The 20,400-nt window shown below is 41.6% G+C and overlaps 2 protein-coding genes across 2 annotated transcripts; both read right to left on the bottom strand.

The window, feature by feature from the left end:
• Nucleotides 1-1,992: 1,992 nt before the first annotated feature.
• LOC126394257 (uncharacterized) lies at nucleotides 1,993-5,239 on the bottom strand. The gene is made up of 5 exons (XM_050050966.1): nucleotides 4,986-5,239; nucleotides 4,742-4,896; nucleotides 3,262-3,331; nucleotides 2,954-3,155; nucleotides 1,993-2,786 (listed from the first exon to the last, which is right to left on the bottom strand). Exons 1-5 carry the CDS (start codon nucleotides 5,237-5,239, stop codon nucleotides 2,295-2,297), a joined length of 1,173 nt encoding a protein of 390 aa, XP_049906923.1. The 3' UTR covers nucleotides 1,993-2,294.
• Nucleotides 5,240-7,511: 2,272 nt separating this feature from the next.
• LOC126394255 (protogenin A-like) lies at nucleotides 7,512-19,322 on the bottom strand. Its single transcript, XM_050050963.1, has 12 exons — nucleotides 19,229-19,322; nucleotides 14,325-14,484; nucleotides 14,050-14,201; nucleotides 13,055-13,208; nucleotides 12,767-12,959; nucleotides 12,471-12,565; nucleotides 11,547-11,733; nucleotides 11,240-11,337; nucleotides 11,000-11,153; nucleotides 8,792-8,910; nucleotides 8,157-8,324; nucleotides 7,512-7,534 (listed from the first exon to the last, which is right to left on the bottom strand). Exons 2-12 carry the CDS (start codon nucleotides 14,470-14,472, stop codon nucleotides 7,512-7,514), a joined length of 1,491 nt encoding a protein of 496 aa, XP_049906920.1. The 5' UTR covers nucleotides 14,473-14,484; nucleotides 19,229-19,322.
• Nucleotides 19,323-20,400: the final 1,078 nt, after the last annotated feature.

Genomic DNA, 20,400 nt, shown 5'->3' with positions numbered 1-20,400 from the left:
ACTCTACATTAATTAAATTCCATTCAGAGTCAAGGTTACTAAAAATTAAAAATGGCAAATCAAGCCAAAGATGAGAATGGTCCATCTACCCTGTGTAAAATACCCGTTCAGTTAGAATAAATAATTGAAAGTACTTTCAACTGCCAAAAGGTGTGTAAAAAAATATATACTGTAACTCAACCATTTTGTGGTGGAGCAGTTGTGTCTCAGCTGTGAGAAATGTCTAATTTTGTGTCCTACAGAGCTTTTCCTGAACAAAGTAATGTGATTAAATAATCAAAATATGCCCTTCCATGCCCAGTCGCCAGAGGAAAATGTTGCAAACCACCAATATGTTACATTTGCATGTTTCATACGAATCATATCAGTGTTTCTTAAGTGACGTTTAGTGTATAAGCAGGCTTTGTTGTCTGGAACTGAAGGGGATGGTAGATTGCATCACTTTATTTCCTGCGGGGACTGTGCCTCCAAAGCTAGATATTTTAAGCTAAAACATGATCTCTTCCAACCACAATAACCAAGTGTTGTCTTTTGTGCCTAAACCTAACCACACGTTAACCACAGTGCTGTTGAAATGAAAGGTTTCAGCATATGCACTACATAACAATGTACAAATGAAACCTCTCTGTGGTTTGCAAAAATGTAAAATGCCAACGTAGATTCTCGTGATTGGGTTGCCGTTTGTCTGTTATGTTAAGTGATTACTGAGTAGACACTGATACAGGATGTGAAGGAAATTTAAATTAGGTGCAACAACTTAATTTTAAATAAAAAACACATCACTAAGGACTTTGGTTGTATTGTCTAAATGTTTATTGTTTCCCTCTTACTCTCCTTTGGTTTCAAAAATGGTGTTAACAGTCAAGTAGCTTGATATAAGAATGAGCAGGTCACCGAAACATCGTGTGTACAGTCTCAAAAAAATGCAGTATAATTGAAGTATCCTTGGCTGTTTCGCTAAAGAAGTAAATACTGTACAACACATTCAAAACTTACTATACTTGAACCAATAACACAACATGAATCAGAGTGAAACATTTGCTTGCTATATAACTAATAAAAAAAAGCAATACTACACATGAACTTTTTCTCCTTTAGAAGTAGAAATAATACTAGTACAGTACTCAGAAGTAGCTGTACTACAATCAAACTGTAACATAGTAATAAATATAACCACAGGGAGTTGTACAGAAAGTGCTGTGCTAAAGCTTTAAAATACACATTAACAGATATGTAATACAGAATGTTAGCCCCATAGTTAAACTTTTTTTAAGGACTTGTTCATCATTTTGAAAAACACACACATTTGAGTTAGATGAGAAGATCAATGTCACTTTCGTGTCTGTGCGTTAAGTACAAAGCTAAATACGGAGCCAGAGTATGCAATACTTGTTTCCTGCTTGGAGCCAGCTCTGAAAGCCGGCAGAAACAGCTTATCTGGCTTTGTTGAGAATTTAAAAAACTATGCTTACCAGCACCTCTAAAGCCACATCCACACTAATACATTATTCATTTTAACAGTGTTTTAAAATGAAATGACGGTACATATGAGCGACGAGGGAGACGCCAGAGGCAAGACATTCTGAAGACAAAAGAGACTGAGAAGGTGTTTGACACGCCACCACGAATTCTAACACTTGGCTTTCACCTGGGTCTTCGTGTCCCTTAAGATTATAAAGCAAAACCCTGTTCCTTTATTCTAAACCTAACCATGTGTTTTTGTTGCCCAAACCCAACCACGTGCGTTAGCTGTTGGAGGGAAACCTAACTTCAATTTGCGGTGTTGCACTGATGTATTGTGTTTATTTTGAGACTGTATGTAAAAAGGAAATTTCCTGTGAAAACGGAAATGTATTTTGAAAGAAGACAATACATGTAACAGGCAGAACTTCACATGGCGTGCCAGAACGTCAACAACCAACGTACCCAGAGTACCTTTCCTGTCGTATCTGGACATGGAAGGTCCATGACAAAACGTCAATATGTGACGGGGGCACACTGTTGGGCAATGAGTCAACCACACACACACTGAAGATAGGAAAGGTCGCTGTAAACATAGCAATAGTTACACTTTTAAAATAAAAACGTATTACTGTGGATGTAGCCAAAGGCTCAGATAGATCATTAGATAAAAATTCACCTTAGTCTAATTAATAGATAATTTATCTACTAAATGCCAAAAAGTTTTTCTCTATTTTCTCCTCCTTTAAAATTATCAAATATATTTGACGCCTTGTCTTAATCTTGATTTATGTTATATGAGGATATTTTAGACTTGATACTTTAATCTGTCGCTACTTAGACTGGTGAAATCTGGCAGTTGATTGGTCATTCTCCTGGTTGTTAACTAACGGGGGACTGAACAGAGGCGCAGCCACTGAAGTAGAGCTAGAGACTGAATTGATATGAGTGCTAGTGCCCACTGCCACCGAAGCAGTAGATGCTGGGTAAAAATGGACATCCACTGCGACCGTAGTGAGGCCTAGGGAGACGTGGTGAGAAAGGAGCAGGGGGGGGTTGCCATGTGAGATGCTGAGGCTATGGTGGATGGGTGCTGCACACGCCTCTGCACTTTGCAGGGTTAATGAGGAGCGCAGCCCCTCCTCACGTCTGGACGGTGGGGAGGGGGAAGGTGAGCGGGAGGGTAAGGATGATGGGGGAGGCAAGGCGTCCTGGCATGGGCTGCGGTTGTCTCCTCTGTTACTGGTCCAGTCCTCTGCACACTGCAGCTGGATGCTCGGCTGTGACAAGGTGCAGCCCTTCTCCTCCTCCAGAGACGGATCAATCTGAAATAGTACAATGATAATCATGATAACTTAGATGATACCACAGTGCTCCTTTGTTTTTTCAATCTGTTCATGCCCAGAGGACCTAAATTCCCCTAAAAGTCAGACAAAAATATCTGTGGATATCCCTGGATTTTCCACCCTGTCACATTCATGTAATATCAAACCTTTGTGTCAAGGATTGGCTCAGGATATGTTTCTACAGTGACTGAGTGGTTGTCCAGAGCAGGTGGCGTGTCCTCCTGAAGATCCTCAAATGTGGGCTCCATCTGCACTGTGACCAGGCTCGGTCCTGGAGGTCTTGCTCTGGTGTCTGATGTGTTTGGGCTCTGCTCAATCACTGCCACACAGTCATCATCTTCAAAAGCTCTGTGAAAGAAACACAACACTGGTTTCCTGCATCTTCTGGAGGCAAAAGATCAATTGTTACACCTCATCTCATGCATTTCTTTGGCCTGTTTAATAGTGCATTTACCTGTTTTCGTATGTGCGTCCTGCAGCTCGGCGTTCAGTGTGTCTTACAGGGACACCTAGATTCCTCTGAGCTGTCAAAGAAATTTAAATTTTAAAGGGATAATTTGACATTTTGGTAAATATGCTTAATTTGCTCTCTGGATCTGTCTAATGATTTATGAAGCTACTGTCGGGTTGCCATCTTCCAACTCTTACGTTCCCCTTCAATACAGAACACGTCTTTTAGTTTCCAATCACGAGATGATTCCATATTTTGTGGGGTTGGCAACCTTAGCAAGTGAGCTGGTTAGCGTAGCTTAGCGTGAATTAAATGAATGAGAAATAACTTTTTAATTAGTGACCTTTAGAGGTGATAGTAGGCAGATTTTGTTACCTTTGGACAAAGTCAAGCTAGCTGTTTCCTCCTGTTACCAGTATTTGTGCTGATCTAAGCTATACGACTGCTGGCTGTAGCCTCATATTTAAAATTACGAAAGCATCTAAAGGCCCTGACACACCAAGCCGACGGTTGGCCGTCAGTCAAAGTTGGGTCGTCGGTGAGCGTCTGTCGCCCTAGTTTTTGCGGCGTGTCCCGCACTGTCTGCACTTCGGCGTCGGCGGATTTTCGGCCAATTGAGCATATTGAATCAGCGGCGGAGCTTGTCGGTGAGAGAGATCACTCTGATTGGCTGTTCAGGTTTTATTTCCTCGCCCCTGTAGCGAGTGAATCTGCCTGTAGTGAAACCGGGGCTAACTGGTGCTTCCTCCTCAGGCTCCACTTCACTCAGCTGCCCGACAGACCCGCTGCTTCTTCCCACTTTAACCTGAATAACAAACCAGGGCTAGCTGTGAGGCTAGCGGAGCGTTAGCCAGTTAGCCTCCGCTAGCTTCCCAGCTAGCCCCAGCTCTCTGTTTGGATCCAACTAGAACACCGAGCCTGGTTTGTTATTCAGGTTAAAGTGGGAAGAAGCAGTGGGTTTGTCGGGCAGCTGAGTGAAGTGGAGCCTGCGGAGAAAACACCGGGACCGTCTGGATGTAATAGTCCGTGGAGGTTCTGCGGTGCTCGGCGGCACAGATAGGAAACCCCTCGGCTGACAGCATGTACCACTCTCTCACTCCACTCTCTCTCACGCAGGCGCAGAACGTACGTGCTACTTGGCCGTCGGATGTAGTCTTTGTAGTGTGTTCAAATGCAACTGACCTGAGGCGACTTAGACAATGCAACAGTTGGCTTTCGTCGCCGCTAGTTCTTTGATGTCGGTTTGGTGTGTCAGCACCTTAACATATTGTTGTTTTCTTCAGACAGGCTTTGATGTCTAAAATCAGTGAGGTTCATGAGTGGTATCAATTTTCTTATCTGAATCTGTGTCTTGGATTGAACAAGCATATTTCCCAAAATGTTAAATTATTCTTCAAAGAACAAAGATTTATTTCTTTAGGTTTACCGTGCTCAGAATGTAAAATAGGTGTGTTGACAGTTGATGCAGCTGAGGATCTCTGACCTGCTCGGCTGGTTGGCGCAGCTTCGTTCTTCTGGACCACTGAATAGAAGGTAACAGTGATGAAGATGAAGGCCAGAGATACACCCACTCCCACCACGATGGGGATGTCGTGTTTCTCCAGCACAGGCAGCCATGATGGAGACTGCTGCGTTACTCTGAAGTGTAGAACACATTATTATCAACACTCTGCACAAATTCCATCCTCACAATATCCATCACTTCACCATATTTTAATCTGACCTACCTGGGATCATTGCTGGTCATAGGTGACTGAGAGGTGTTCCTCTTCAGCCACTCTGTAAGCTCTGTGTCATTGCCTGATTTAGCTGAATGAACTGAGTCATCTTGCTGGCTGGTATTCAACTGCACCTGATCGGACACGTTGACCCAATTGACAACAGTAATCTCAGGGTCCAGCGTTGAGGGATCGTTTGTCTCACGGATGGTTGAGACTGAAGGCTTGATTTCAAGAGGGTTTCTGTGTTGGATTGGAAACATTTCTGTCTGTGATAGAGGAGCTTGTGAGTTGAGGAGTGGATGTGGTGTTGGAGATGACTGAGGAAGTGTGAATAGTGTTGAAGTTGGTGTTGCAGGTGAAAACTGACTGTGAGTTTGGGATAGTTGGGGATTTGTGACTATAGAAGTTGGAGGTTGTGTGGGAGGGAGATAATGCAGGATTGTCGATAGCTCAAGCTGGAACTTTGGAAAAAGACCATGAGTAAATGATTGCTGAGGGTCAGATTGAGATGTTTGCGAGATGGTTGGTGAGGGATGCAGATGTTGCAGCTGTTGATCTGGGTGAATGAGTGTGGTCTGAGAAATCTGGGTTGAGGTCGGCTCATGGTACGATTGGTAAAACTGACCATTTGTAGCCATCTCATAAGGTTGAGTTTGGTGCAGATCAGCTTGTAAAGCAAGAGACTGGGTAACTGAACCAGGGTGGCTTGTCTTAGTTTCAGTTATAAGACTCTGTGTTGGAGTGGGAGAATATGAATCCGACTTGAGATAGTGAAAGGGTCCACCCTCTGGAAGAGATGACGTCTCAGTGAAAGGCTCAGTGATTTGAATGGCTAGAGACACAGCATGAATGTTAGAGTCCTGGGAATCAGGCTCTGTCAACAACTTGTCACTGACTTGATGCTGATATTGTCCATGTGATGACGTTAATGTTAACAGGGAGTGACTTTCAGTGAGCAGGGACTGAAGGGTTGAACTCAACACTTGAGCAGTGTCTACTGATGTCTGTCTGTGTGTCACTGGTGGCTCAGTATTTGAAATCAAAAGCGTATCACTCGTAAGTGGCAGTTGGGTGTGGGGATCTACTGACTGGAAGTTCGGATGTGGAGGAGGTGGTAACATAGGAGGCTGCATCTGTGTGACTAACGGCTGGGTTGGATTGGTTGTAGGCTGATTCAGACGGTGCTGTAAAAGATGGCCAAGTGATCGAGGTGGCATCTTTAGCTCAGCCACTGCTCCCCTTGAAAATGTAGGAAATGAGGCAGCTCTGTTTGTTGTAGGATCACAGTGTGAAAAGGAGCCTGGAAATACAAAAAAAAAAAAAAAATAAAATACAACGTGCATTTTATTTCTGTAAATCCATATTTAGTTATCAGGTTGTAAATGAGGCATTTGTGTTGCAGGATTAGCTTTACGTGAGTGGACTTTAAATGACCCTCACTGCACAGGAAAACCATAATTGCACAAACTACCGTAAGTACAATAGTTGTGCGCTAAACTGGAAGGAAGTGAAGCCAGATCAAGATGTCAGTTTGTACAGTTTTACAGGGGAAATAGAGGTCTTCATGGGTCGAAAATGACAGCCCTCAACCCTAATGGACCCTGGAAATTCATTCCAAGATCTGATCGGGCCTGATAATTTTTAAAAACATATACATCCAGCCCAGTTTTGCCCAAGATATCACAGATCCTCGGTGCATGTCCGTGAGGTGAGAGGGTCTTGGGTCTATTTTATGGACTCATTAAACACAGTGTTTAAATTTACTACTGAGAATATTGTTCTACTGCTAAATGCATTTCTCATGTCTGATACAACATATTGTGGTTTCCTTTGGCTTATAGCCTTAAACACATTGTCTCACAGCATGCTGGGAAACTCCATGTATTTAACCCCCAACACGCCACAATATTGTTCTTACCCATCTTACTGTACATAACATAGTCTGTATATTAAAGATAGATGACATAACAGCTCCCCCAAAGTGAGGCTAAAACATTTGATTGGCTGGCTGCAGTACAGGTCATAAATCCCATCCCTCCATGGTAGCAGATGGGACGAGGGCCAAAGTAAAAGATCGAAGAACAGGTCAAATACATTTTATAGAGTAGTTATTAGTAATTTAACGGACTTTCACAGCCTCAGTGTCTGCCTGTATGACTGTCTGACTATTGTTACCAGATCGAAGTAATTGCTTTGATGAGAACAAAGTTATAATGTATAGACACTTTTGTTCAAGTACATACATGTTGCCTCCTGCTGTGCCTGTACGTGTGAATGATGTGTTGTTTCAAGGTGTTGCTCAGCCACAGAATCACTGGATTGGGACACTGGCAGGTTGTTGCTGGTGTCGGTGCTCTAGAAAACATGACAGACTCTTAGTTTGAGGACAGGCATAACTTTTGACAAAATCAGAAATGAACTAAGCCAATGAACCAATAGGCCACAGATATCAGAGCAGTGATGTCACCCACTGACAATGGAAAGTCACCACAAGTTGCAAAGTGCACACACGCACACACAGTTAAGAATACTTCACAGCTTCTGGACAGACACCACTGATGTGGGAACCAAACAGTGTCACCACACACAAGCAACAGCAGAGATTTTCACACTGTCATTACTCACAGCAGACAAAACCAGCCTTGTCTGCTTGCCTCTATCAGCTGGACGATGTTCAGCTTAGGACAGAGGACAGCATGAAAGACAATCAGTAAGAAAAATATATTTGTACACATTGGGGTCGAGGAAGAATCTTGACTATAATTATATACTGTAAGTGAACACCTCAAAGTACATGTAAAAAATACCTCAAACAATGACACACATGAACACCGACTCTGAATATACTGTGATAATAATACTACGTGTTTGTATTTAGTAATGTGGTTTATTTGTCTCTCTGAAAGAAGACATAAAAGTTGAATGATGATGACATACCCGTGACAGCAAGGACGGTACGCCTCTGATGTCGTCCTGCTCGGTTCTCAGCAGTACAGTAATATTCGCCTACATCAGAATACTGCACACTGGAAATGTGCAGAGCTCCATCTTCTACACATAAAATACCAACTCGTAAATCACATCCAGTATAGGTATCCGTAGATTAAAGTTCACATTAGCTGATGAAAACTACTTCTACTGAGAGGCAGAATGGCTCCAATGACACTCTGGACTTACCATCAATGTATCTGTCCTCACTGGGACTGATGGGGGTCTGTGTCTTTGCTCTGCCCCTGGTCCAGGTATATGTGATGGGCAGAATCCCTACAGCTCTGCAGGGCAGGACCACTGAAGCCCCGATCCTGCGGCTCACCTGACCTATAAAGGTCACTATGATGGGACTCACTGGGACGAGGAAAGAAGGAATTTGAGTCATTGCTTTATGTGCCTCAAGGAGAAGATAATTCATTTGGCAAAATTATACCTATTATTATTATTATATTATTATTATTATACCTACTTAACAATAGAAAACATGTGGCACAAATGAACCTTAGTGTATTCCCATATTGTTCTTAAGAGGTTTGTGAGGTCCAATATCATATAATGTGGAGAAATGCATTGTATTTGACTTACGTATTTTGCTCCAACAAAGACTATAGAACAGATGTTTCTCTTAAAAATATCTCGGTAAGACTACCATGATGACATGTCTGATCTATCTGAATCTTACCTCAGGTGTTGCAGGACATTTTGTTACCTTTATGCCACAAAAGTCAGTGTCACAAGATCCTGACTTCATCTGGACTTGATCAACTGATCTGAGGAGTAATTAGTACATTACACTGCAGTTAAGTTTGTGTAAAAATTACCAGCAACTCTCAGCATCGCTGTGTTGCGGCTGTGGCCCCAAGTGTTGGAGGCCTCGCACACATACACTCCCTCATCGTAGCTCTGGGCTGACTGGATGTAGAGAGTGGCATTCCTCGATCTGTATGAGAAAGATGTAAATGGTCACAATCTACAAGGCAGTTGTCGGAGTATTTTTCATGTGGTTTTGCTTGCAAGGGTGGAGCAGGGCGGCGGAGGCCTGGGGGCTCCAGCCCTGAATGTTTTCACAAATGCCCAGAATCTGTGCTGCTCCCTAAAGAAATCTAGTGTAATAGAATAAATGTTCTTCTGTTGGCCTAATATTTAACTCAGAGTTTTGAAGATGACATTTACTTTACATTGTTGGGCATTCTTGATTTGTAATTAATTATTATGGGATGTATTCAAATGGAGCTGCTTTGTCGCTAAAAAAGTCATCCTACGAACTCTACTCCAGCATATTCATTTATTCACATTCATTCATTTTTTTTTTTTTCGTAAACTCTTATCCTGTTAGGGGTCACGAGGGGCTGGAGCCTATCCCAGCTGACATTAGGCAAGAGGCAGGGTACACCCTGGACAGGTCACCAGACTATCACAGGGCTGACACATAGAGACAGACAACCATTCACGCTCACATTCACACCTACGGGTAATTTAGAGTCACCAATTAACCTGCATGTCTCTAGACTGTGGGAGGAAGTACCAGAGTAAGTAGCACCAGAGAGAACCTACACTGACATGGGGAGAACATGCAAACTCCACACACCCTGGGTTCGAACCAGGGAGAGGGGGGCTGTGAGGTGACAGTGCTAATCTCTGTACCACCAAGCCGTCGTATAACAAAAATAGGTTTCAAGATTAGTAATGCTGTTTACGCCAAATTCCCACCCTATTCCTACACACTATTTTGCTTAAAATTAGTAACATCAGACGACTGGAGTGAAAATTTGACATTTGCAACATTTGCTAAGTTATATTTTTAGAATGATCAAGACAGGTGGAGAACAATTAGACAGAAAATAGGATATAGGCTCTGCAGGATCATTTTTTTCCTTGGCAACTATCATATTTTTTCCCAAATGATGTACAGATTTTGGGCATTCTTTTATCTGAAATGGCTTGAAAATAGTGCATATAGCTGTAGTAAATAAGAAAACCAGGGGAGCGTGTCCCTGGACCCCCCTAGCTTCAGGCTGAGCCCTGAATGGTTACAATGTTTTGCTCCACCCCTGTTTGCTAGTTAGCAAAACTGGTGCAGTATTTACTTAAATGTTGTACCTAAGCACAATTTTAAGGTACTTGTACTTTACTTAACTATATCTTATTTAGTACTTTATATCTCTTCTCCACTACTTTTCAGCAGGAAATATTGTACTTTGTACTCTATATTTACTTTAGTTGTTACTCTGATCTTACCCTCACAGGTGTTTTCAGTTATGCTGCTGATTAGACCCACATACTTTTATGATTCCAAAACACACGGGACAAGATGTTAAAATCCTTTGTGCAAGCACATACAAGAGGTCGTTGGTGAACAGTAGATATGAGCTAAGATTAAGTTATAAATTTGGTATGCATCTTCATTAGTGTTCCTTTGGTTCCTGGGGTGTTTCGGCTATTCACACTATACACCCTCACCAAAGGCGGCCAGCTACAGGGTGATCATTCCTGAGCTTGCATCCCCTGCCCAATTATGCATGATTATTTATTGTCATTTATGATTAATTATTGCTATTTGGAGACCAGTAGGGATCCTTCCTTTTCAGCCAGAGCCACTGGCTGCTTCTCTCTGCTGCCTCCGATGCAGCTTTGATGGCCGAGCGCTGGCTCTGGCCCCTGATTCCCAGGTCCCTCAGTAGTTTGGTGGTAGATGTTGCCACAAACCCTCTGCACCCAACCTCCACTGGGCGGACTTCTGTTTTAACAGAACTGCCCCTCAACAAAACCATATTTTTTGTCTGTGTGTACAAATTTTTATCTTGTGTGCATGAGATTTAAAAAAAGAGAGTAGACCTACATTTAACTGATAATACTTTTTTTTTTTCCACAAGTAGAATTTTGAATGCAGGACTTTTACTTGCAACAGAGTATTTTTTACACTGTGGTATTGTTACTTTTCCTTAATCAAAGGATCTGAGCACTTCTTCCATGAGAAAATATTATCAACCATCCCTCCTCTCCAATAAAATCATAACACATTAACATACCCCAAAGCAATCTTGCCTCCAGTCTGCTTGGAGTGTCCTCTCTTCAACCAGCTGATGGAGGGTAGAGGGTGACCAGACACCTGACACTCCAACACCACCCTAGTACCCACAGGCACCGTCAACACTTGGGGCCTCAGTTTCACTGATGGAGGGGCTGCCAGGAAGAGAGAAGAACGACTGTTATTATACACGTCCAGCGTCCAGTGGCACAGTGTGGTGGGTCTAATTGTAATGTCATACCCAGCACAGTCAGGGTCGCTCTTCTGGAGGTGAGAAATCTTTGAAGGTGGATGTTGGAGGCCCTGCAGAAGTAGCTCCCACTGTCGAACTCCTGGACCCTGCAGAGAAAAGTTTAAACACATATGCAACCACACCTGAGATATAGTGATGATCAGAGTAAATTACAGTATCATTAGCAGTAACATTGCATATTGTCACGCTCTGAACTACAGTACACCAATGTACAAAAACAATCAAAACTGGAAACACATGCACTCAAAAACTAAACTTTCTAACCACAGAACACATGGCATGTCTTTACACACACCTATGGATAAAGAGGTCTCCACTGGGCAGCACAGTCTCACGAGCTGTGGGAAAGAGAAGTCTGTTGTCTTTGAACCAGGACACCTGAGCTGCTGGTCGGCTGTATGGAGGCCTGCAGGTCACTGTAACATTTTCTCCCCTCTTCACTGTCAGGTTTACAGGCTGCTGGATGAAACTCCACTCCATCTCTGGAAACACAACATGTGCTTCACTTTGGACCCTTTTTTTTTTCACCAACATCTATCACACTCTCTTCTGTGTCTGACGTTCACCACGGCAGCCTCGTTCTTGTCTTCTGCCTCTGTCTTCAGCCTCTCTGCCTGCTCTGCTTTACCATTCCCAGCCCACCTCAGCCATCATAGCACTCAAGCCCTCGGCCTCACATCTTCAAGCTACAATAAAATGCCTTTAGCCATTCTCAGTTTCCTGGTTGTGTTTGCATTTGGGTCCTGCCACAACAAAAAGTTATGTATTATACAAATATTGTAAACTGTTATTTGAGTATCGCATTACTACATTAAAATTAAAGAGATGAAAGGTTCAAAATGAAAAGAATTTGTGAATCCATTCAACAATGTAAATTGTACAAGTGAAATACATGGCTGAATTTAAACGATTATGTTTTTAAGGGCCAGTTTTCGAGGACTTCTTTTTTGATGGTGTCACTTTTGTCTCTGTTTTTTCTCCTTTTACATTTGGTAATTGTCCGAAGCAGAAGCTGCGATCATCATTATCATCACCATCATCATCTTTATCCTCAGAAAAATCAACTTAACCTTTGAAACAGTGTTTAAGATAGAACCTATTAATTAAATTTGTCTTATTTTTTTTAACAAGACAGCTCACTTACTTTGAAAATGATTTAACACAGTTAAAAATGCAACAATAAACAATGTAGTTTACTGCAGACGTTGGCACACAGTACCGGCTGGAAGTAGGAAGGCTGTCTGTGACTTGATGGACTCTTTCTGGTTGGATGCTTCACAGTGATACGAGCCCTCGTCCTCCCTGGTCACATTCCTGGAAAACAAAGCCATAAATTAGTATTTAAATTCAGCCTGAGTGTAAAGAGTCCAGACAGCGTAGATTACAACTTGTTGTATTAAACATATTCCTGATCAAACCAACGACAAAATAATCACAATTTTCACAGTTCTTGGTTCATTAATACAATGTGACAATAAAGAATTAATATTCCTCTCGTCACGTGCAACGTTGGACCTGAATGTGAGCAGCTGTCCATTGTTCTGGAGGTTAAACGAGGCCGAGCAGTTCGACAGGAGGCAGCCGTCTTTGAACCAGTGCACCATGGGAACAGGGAAGCCTCGGACAGCACAGTGCATGGAGACGTCTGTTCCCATAGCAACAGTGATGTTGTCAGGGCCCTGGATGATCTGCAGCCTTCTAGGGACCCCTGCAAGGTGGAGTGACAATGCTTCAAGATATTAACAACACTGCATTAAGTCTATGTTAATGAGACAAAACAAAAAAACAAAAACATGCACTCACCCTGCACACTTAGTTTAGCCGGCTTGCTCTTCTTGCTGATATTCAGTACAGGATTGTGTGTGACACAGATATATGTTCCATCGTCCTCTAATGTTACGTTGATAAGATGCAGAGTGCCTGAGGTTTTCCTCTGATTACCCCCTCCATACTCACCCTGAATGTGAAAACAAAATTTGAAGCATAGAGTAATAATACATCTGGGTTTCCATTTCCACCAAAATGTTGGCACCAAAACTGGATGTTTTTCAGCAGGGCATCAGCACCTCTCCAGAGGCAACTGTTGCACCGAAACCAGGTGTTTTTTAGCAAGACATCAGCTCTTTTCCAGATGAGATTGTTGCATTGAAACCAGGTGTTGGCAAGACATTGGAGCATTTCTGGCCCGTGTTTTTTAGCGAGACATTTGGGTATTTCCAGCCCAATTTTGGCACCAAAACTTTGTGTTTTTTAGTACAGCATCAGGGCATTTCCAGCCCAGTTGTAGCACTAAAACTGGTTGTTTTTAGCGAGACCTTGGAGCATTTCTAGCTGTGGTTGCGGTAACAAAGCCGGGAATTTTAAGCCAAAACATTTTCTTTTCCCAGTGCCTTCTTCAATGTGCTCTGCAGGCACAACAGGTTTCATCATGGAGTTGCATCTATCTCTGTTTTACCTCAGCTATTCCCAACTACAAATAATTGCAGTTTGAAACACTCAGGGAAAATCAAACACCTGATTAATTTATTAATGAAAATATCCTCATCTGGGAGACACTGGGGAAGGTATAGCAGGATGGCAGCATCTGGGAGACCCGAAATGACGAGGTCAGCGGCAAAGAAAGACCATAAAGACGGTTTATCATGTAGAACACCTGTCTAAACAAATGATGGTGGTGGTGGTGTGAGTCCAGTTATTCAAGGATAGATTTCAGGCAGGAAAAGGTGGATCTGTTTGTTCCATCCAAGCCTTGTGTAGAGACAGGCAGCAGCAGGGGTTGACAGTCATTCAGAGCTCACCTGAATGTGTCTACCTCTTGTGACCAGTCTCCCATCTTTAAGCCAGGTGATGCTTGCAGGAGGTGAACTTTCCCCGGACACACACTGGAGGAAAACCCCCTCTCCTTCTCTGACTGTCTGGTCCTGGGGGCTGAAGAAGACATCCTCCAGACCTGGGACACACAGTATAAACAGGAAATAGACATTAGAGACAACACATGAATCCTTATGTTGACACCACGCATGATGTTAAGGGACAGCACACATCCAGTGGTTGGACTAATTTGCGGACTCACCCAGTTTGGATGAGACTGCCAAGCTGGACAGGATGAGTAAGCAGAGGTGGGAAGTCATCTGTAGGAGCGTCCAGATGGAGACATACACATGCATCCTACTGCAGAGCTCCCTGGGAGGCACGAGACGTACACCACCACACAGCTTCATCCATGGTGTTGGCTGGGAAAGTTTGCAAAGGCAGAATTTGTATCGGAAATGTTGTCAATGTCAACTTTAGCTGTCAGAGACTGATGCACAGACAGACTGCTGTCTGACAGCTCTGCAGTGTCTAGTCTTAATCAGGCAATTGATTATTTACAATTACATGCGTTGGGTAATGAATCGTGTGCTGCATATTGTTACAATTCACACAAGGAGGTGCAAGAAGCACTGTTATAGCATGTTGAATAGGACTTGTTTTAATGCGATAAGGAATATCTTCCCTACAAAACAATGATCTCCATATCAGTTAGGCACCCCGTGTTACGTTGTATTTGTGAAGTAAACAATGCTTTTCTTACATGCCTCCACAATGAATGAAGAATCCGAAAAAAGGGGAACATTATTCTGCTTCCACATGAACAGTTTCATCCAAGTAGTGCGCCTAAATGGTAGGATTTTAGTGAAAATGCATGTATTTGTGAAGCACTGAACATACGACTAGATAAATGAGACTTGGATTAAAATGCACAAGTTGTGTGAGAGTTTGTAAACATATGTTTTGATATAGTTATGCCGTTGTGAAATGCAGATCCCAGTTTTCTCCAGTTCATCAAGAATTTCTCTGTTTTTGGATTCCTTGTTCACCGTGGAGTAATGACCTGCACAACCCGGCCTATTATGGGAAATATAAAACGTGTTTTCTCTTCAAACTACTCACCCATCTTTTAAGTGGTTTGTTTACATTACGTAACAGAGGTGCATATTTAACAGATTCAGTGAGACACGCCCGCTTGCTTGCTGTTAGGACACAGTGTTAGGCCCAAATATTTTATGAAAGAAGTATTTTTACCAGGAATTATGACTGGAGAGATTTTGATATGTCGAACTTCAACAGATTCTACTGCTCAAAAGCTGATAATGGAATCCCTGACTGCAGCAGTGCTGATGATGCTGTTTGCTGTGAGTGTTTAAGACAGTCAGAGAGAGACAGAGAGACAGAGAGACAGAGAGAGGGGAGGAGAAGGTGGACTATTGCACAATGTCTCTGTAAGTATTAATAATGAACTCAGAATGCTGCTTTGCCATTTAATGACCCGACTGCCTGAACTGCCAAACACGCAGGACCTGCGGCTGCGGGTTGTGAGTTGACCCACTCATCAATGCTTTAGAGGCATGCAAGAAAACCGGTTCAAAGTTTATTTCACAAGTTCCGTGTCCTATGGTGTGAGAAACTGATTTGCAAGGGATAATTCTGTGGGTGAAGCATGTCTTTAATGGTGTCCTATTTAACCAGCACCAGCCCTTCATCAGACATGAACAAGATAAGGAGACATCTGTGGCCCAAAACCTCACATGTGGTGATACGGTTAAATTTCCAAAAGGAGCAGTTTCTGGTGTACGGACCTGTTCTTGTATTTTTGTATTTTTTCTTCAGTCCAGCACCCACTATTTAATGTTTTTGGATGTGTGTGATTTTTTTTTTGAGTTTGAAGGACTGCTTTAATCTCATTCATTAGCTCTGTAGCACTGTGTTTAAAGCTACACACCCTGGTAAGCACAACATAAGTACTTCTACAGTGAAGCAAAGAGATTTTGGTCAGACTAATCTATCACACACGTAAGATAAGTGAGTTAAAAACTGGATTGTTTACCCAGAGTAAGTAATACGGTTATTTTTACCCAGTGTTAGACTTTGTAATTTCAACACCAGTGAAGCTGCCGTTTGCATAGATTCACTTTTGATCCATTTCTAGAAAATGTATTCAGCAGATTAATTTAACATTACTCTCTCTCACTGTCTCCCTCTTGCTCTTAACGCCCTCCCCTCCCTGCTCCCTTTGCTTCATTCCTATTTTGGTTGTGAGTCTGTGGCACCGCAGTGAGCTCAGCTTTGTCCTCTTTAGTCCCTTGAATGGGCCCAACCACTTTATAGAGCTCGCACTGTGGCCCTGCACTCAATGAAAGTGACATGAAAAGAGGCTGCGGAGCTTTGTACTGTGAAGATCAGTTATTGGTCCTCTGCAAGGAAAGCTACCCGTCTGATCGCATAGGCTTTCATGATTCTCAATATGACCATATAAGGGCTGATCCTTTATTGTTTAATGGTGCCACAATTTCTGTGTGTGCAGTGCAGAATTTGCACGAGTAATGTCGAAGGGGAGCATGCCAAAGATGTATTTTGATCTCTAGAGACACAGTTATGATTAAAGGGTTAAAACTGTGTGTAATGATGAAGGTTAAAGACTTCAGTGTGCTTTGCAAGAATGTGAATGCTGCATAGAGACCAGAGAGAAACATGATGAACAGTTAGTCAGGTTTTCAGAAATGTACTGCATATTTTCGTCAAATTTCCAAAAATTCAGCAAAAGAAAATGCAAATTAATGTGTGTTCCCATCCCCCATCCTTGTGCATTTATAAGGAGTTGGGTACATTTGGACACACAGCTAGAGGTGCTAAATATCCAGTCAGGTGCTATCAAATTATTGCAGAAAAAGATGGCATAACTAGATGGCCAGCTAAACCTCACAGCGTGGAAACCCATGTGGAAAAGATGACAATGCAGCATTTATCTTTGTTTCCACATGTAATTTAGGGATTTTACTGTCTCCTCATGGTTTGTCTAATACTTTAATTTATTTATTTCTTAATTTCTAGTGTCTCACTTCCACACTTTCAATGGGCCTCATTTACCAACCTTTCTAAAGAGGAAAGTTCTTCTTAAAACCCACTTACACAAAGATGCCGACATTTAACAATGTTTTCTTATTTGTGATTTGTTCTATGTAAGAATTGAATCTTCATACACTCAATAGCACAGTTTGGTACATTTGATTGCTGAGATGCTTTTGTAAGTTTTGTATGTTTTGTTGTATGATATTTTCCATCATATTACATTTTTTTTTAACTAATTATTTCATAATTTTACAAAAAGCATGTGGTCTTTTAGAATAAATAAACACTACACTAACACTTTGCTTTCAATTTACGAGGACAAGGGGCTTCATCATTATGAGCACAGGTGCAAACAATTCTGCAGTTTAAGAGCACGTCATGAATGCGACATAGACCTATCAGGACTTTTCTCCAGAAAAAAATCAAGAAAAAACTTAATAAGGCCCAATGTTTTAAAGTGGATTAAAACACTCACAACGCTCATTATGTGGAAATCTGGTTGTTACATTATAATAAAACTTGTGTTGTCTTATCCTTGTCCTAAATGCTTTAAAGGATGTTACAATTTTCTAATTTTTTTTGCAATTATCACTGAATAAACATCTATAAACAGTAGATTTGTTCTTAGACAATATCATCTACCCTTACCTTAGATTACTGTAATAAATTACTTGCAATCATAGCCACAAATATCATCATATTATCAATATTGAGTTTTATAGACAAAGTTATAATCACATTTTATTTTACATTAGCCACCTGGCCCCGCACATATGGTACTGTAGCCTTTAGAGGACAAAATAAATCAATAGATGTGAGACTGTGCACTTCTCACCAGTGATGACAGTCCTGTACCAATAAAAAAACTATTAGTATATACACTATGAGTATGTTAGTCATCACTGTTGAACTAATGAATGAATTGCTTGACTGGCTCAGCAGAGCTAGTGGCTGGTTACACTCACATAATGCTGAGAGCCTGTGGGTGTGTATTTGTTTGACTCACAACAGATCATTTACACCATTTAGCATGTCATTATGATGGTTTTAGCCCACACACTGACTCCCATGCTCCTTCTTTTAATGCAGATTGCCAAAGCCATAATATTCATTATTTTCTATTTACTTAATCTCTCAAATGAACAAAGCAATAAGTGGAGAAGCTGAATTTATATCACCATTGAGTGCAGTCCAGCCTGTTGGATGACAAACTTTGATGCCTCGCACATTATTACATTTCTACAAATCTCATTGTCGTCTTCAAATAATGAAGAAATGATAAATTAAAATGAAATGTCACTGCTGGGTCAATCACAGTCTCCTGCAGGTACTTATAAGGAAGTGTTGTGGGGCTGTAGCTCTGATGAATGAGCTGAATGTATCACTTCACATCAAGTGGTCAGTAATCTGGAGTTATAATTTATGTTTAAGTGTCTACAACATGGACCACATCCCCAGCTTCTGAGATGATTTTTGGACAGTGATTAAATTTAATTTTAGAGACATTAGAGTTCAAATAAAAAGCTGAAATTCTTGTATTTTTAATGCTTTAAAAGCATATCCCATTCCTTTTTTTTCTTTCAGTGTAGAAGTCAAGTCAATAAAAAATGAAGATTTAGCCCTCGTTTTAGGCTTGATTTCATTAAAAGTATTACTGCTTAAATGCATTTTACTGTACTAACATGCATTTAAATGTGCAAAGGCTAACCAGGAACAGCAGACTTGCTTCTATTTTTTGCAATCTCTCCCACACTACTACCATCAAATCACAGTAAACTGGTTGCATGCATCCAACAAATATATACTCAGTGAACTCAGTGCTGCATGTTGTGTTAGAACAATACTGCACGGTGCCCTCAGATACTAGATGAGAGCTGCATTTGCATATGATTAGAAATGAACAGCTGAATACGAACAGCACACACACTGAATAATCATTGCGGTTTAAACGTACAAGTAGTAAAAAAAACAAAGCACCTTAGACTTGCAAAACTAATCACAAGACAACGCTGATGTTTTTTTCACAAGCTGTTGCAACACATTTTTATCCACTCCACTGAAAGATCATTGAGAGTATTTGATACTCACTCTGCACGTGTCCAAGGATTGTTTCTGTGCTGGTTTGCAATCAGCCCATTCGTCTTCAGGCAGTTTGTGTCTGTCTGTCGTCTGCGCACAACCTCTGTCCTCCTGATGCATTTGCAGAGCTTCCAGCTGGGAGAGAACAACAAGCAACAGCCGCACGCATGTGCTAGACAACCTCCAACCCCCCTTCACACACACACACACACACACACACACACACCATTGTGCATTCTCATTCAAAGCCAACAGCTGTAATGAGGCACAAAACCCTAAACTGTGTACTCATTATTTAGACGGTAAGCAGGCAAACACAACACTCTGCTCACAAAACAATAAATTAAAATATAAAGCCAAGTGTCCACTGACATAAGTACAAGTAAATCACATCAGTTTTTATGTAAAGCACAATATTGTTATGTTGTGTTCTCTTCCGACACAGTCTAAGTGTCAGTATCAAGATGTTATCAGGGACCAATTGTTCAAAGAATGTAACGTGTAAAAATATAATGTGTACCATCGTTTGCTATCTAGGATCAGCTCCATCTTTTGTGCCAGTTTTTCAGAGCAACACTGGATTGGATGACCCTGATCCCGGTGCAAACATTTCAACATTACTGAATCTGTTTATTCAACACTCTTAATGGGACGACATATCAAAATGTAGGCTACTAGGTTAGTAAAGAATGGCATGCAGGACACGTGTAACAAGAGTGAATCAGAAATGCAGCAATTGGCCTCTTGAAATTTCAAAGGCGCATTAATGATCACACACACACACACACACACACACACACACACAAAATATTCTTAAACCCTCCCCCTTTTACAGCCTGGTCTCACTCCCACAGTGTCAAAATACACCTGTGTCATTAAAATGCCTGTATTTGACATACCAGGCTTTCAAACGACTCCAGTATAAACTCATCCACGTCATTCTTAGACGTTTAGAGCAACAAATGATGCCGATGATTACCGTGTCAAGATCTGTCGATCTCTTCTGTGTCAAGATACTACAACAATCTCCACTGTTCTGAGATGGATTTCCACAAGATTTTGGCAAGAGATGAATGTATGGACGATTATAAAGAAGCTCCAGTTCATCCTGAAGGTGTTGGACGGGGTTAAGATCGGGACTCACTACAGGACAGTCAAGTTCTCCTACACTAAACCCTGAC

This window comes from Epinephelus moara, chromosome 8 (assembly GCF_006386435.1).
Source record: "Epinephelus moara isolate mb chromosome 8, YSFRI_EMoa_1.0, whole genome shotgun sequence".
Taxonomy (NCBI): Eukaryota; Metazoa; Chordata; class Actinopteri; order Perciformes; family Serranidae; genus Epinephelus; species Epinephelus moara.
This window is presented reverse-complemented; position numbering and strand designations above follow the sequence as displayed.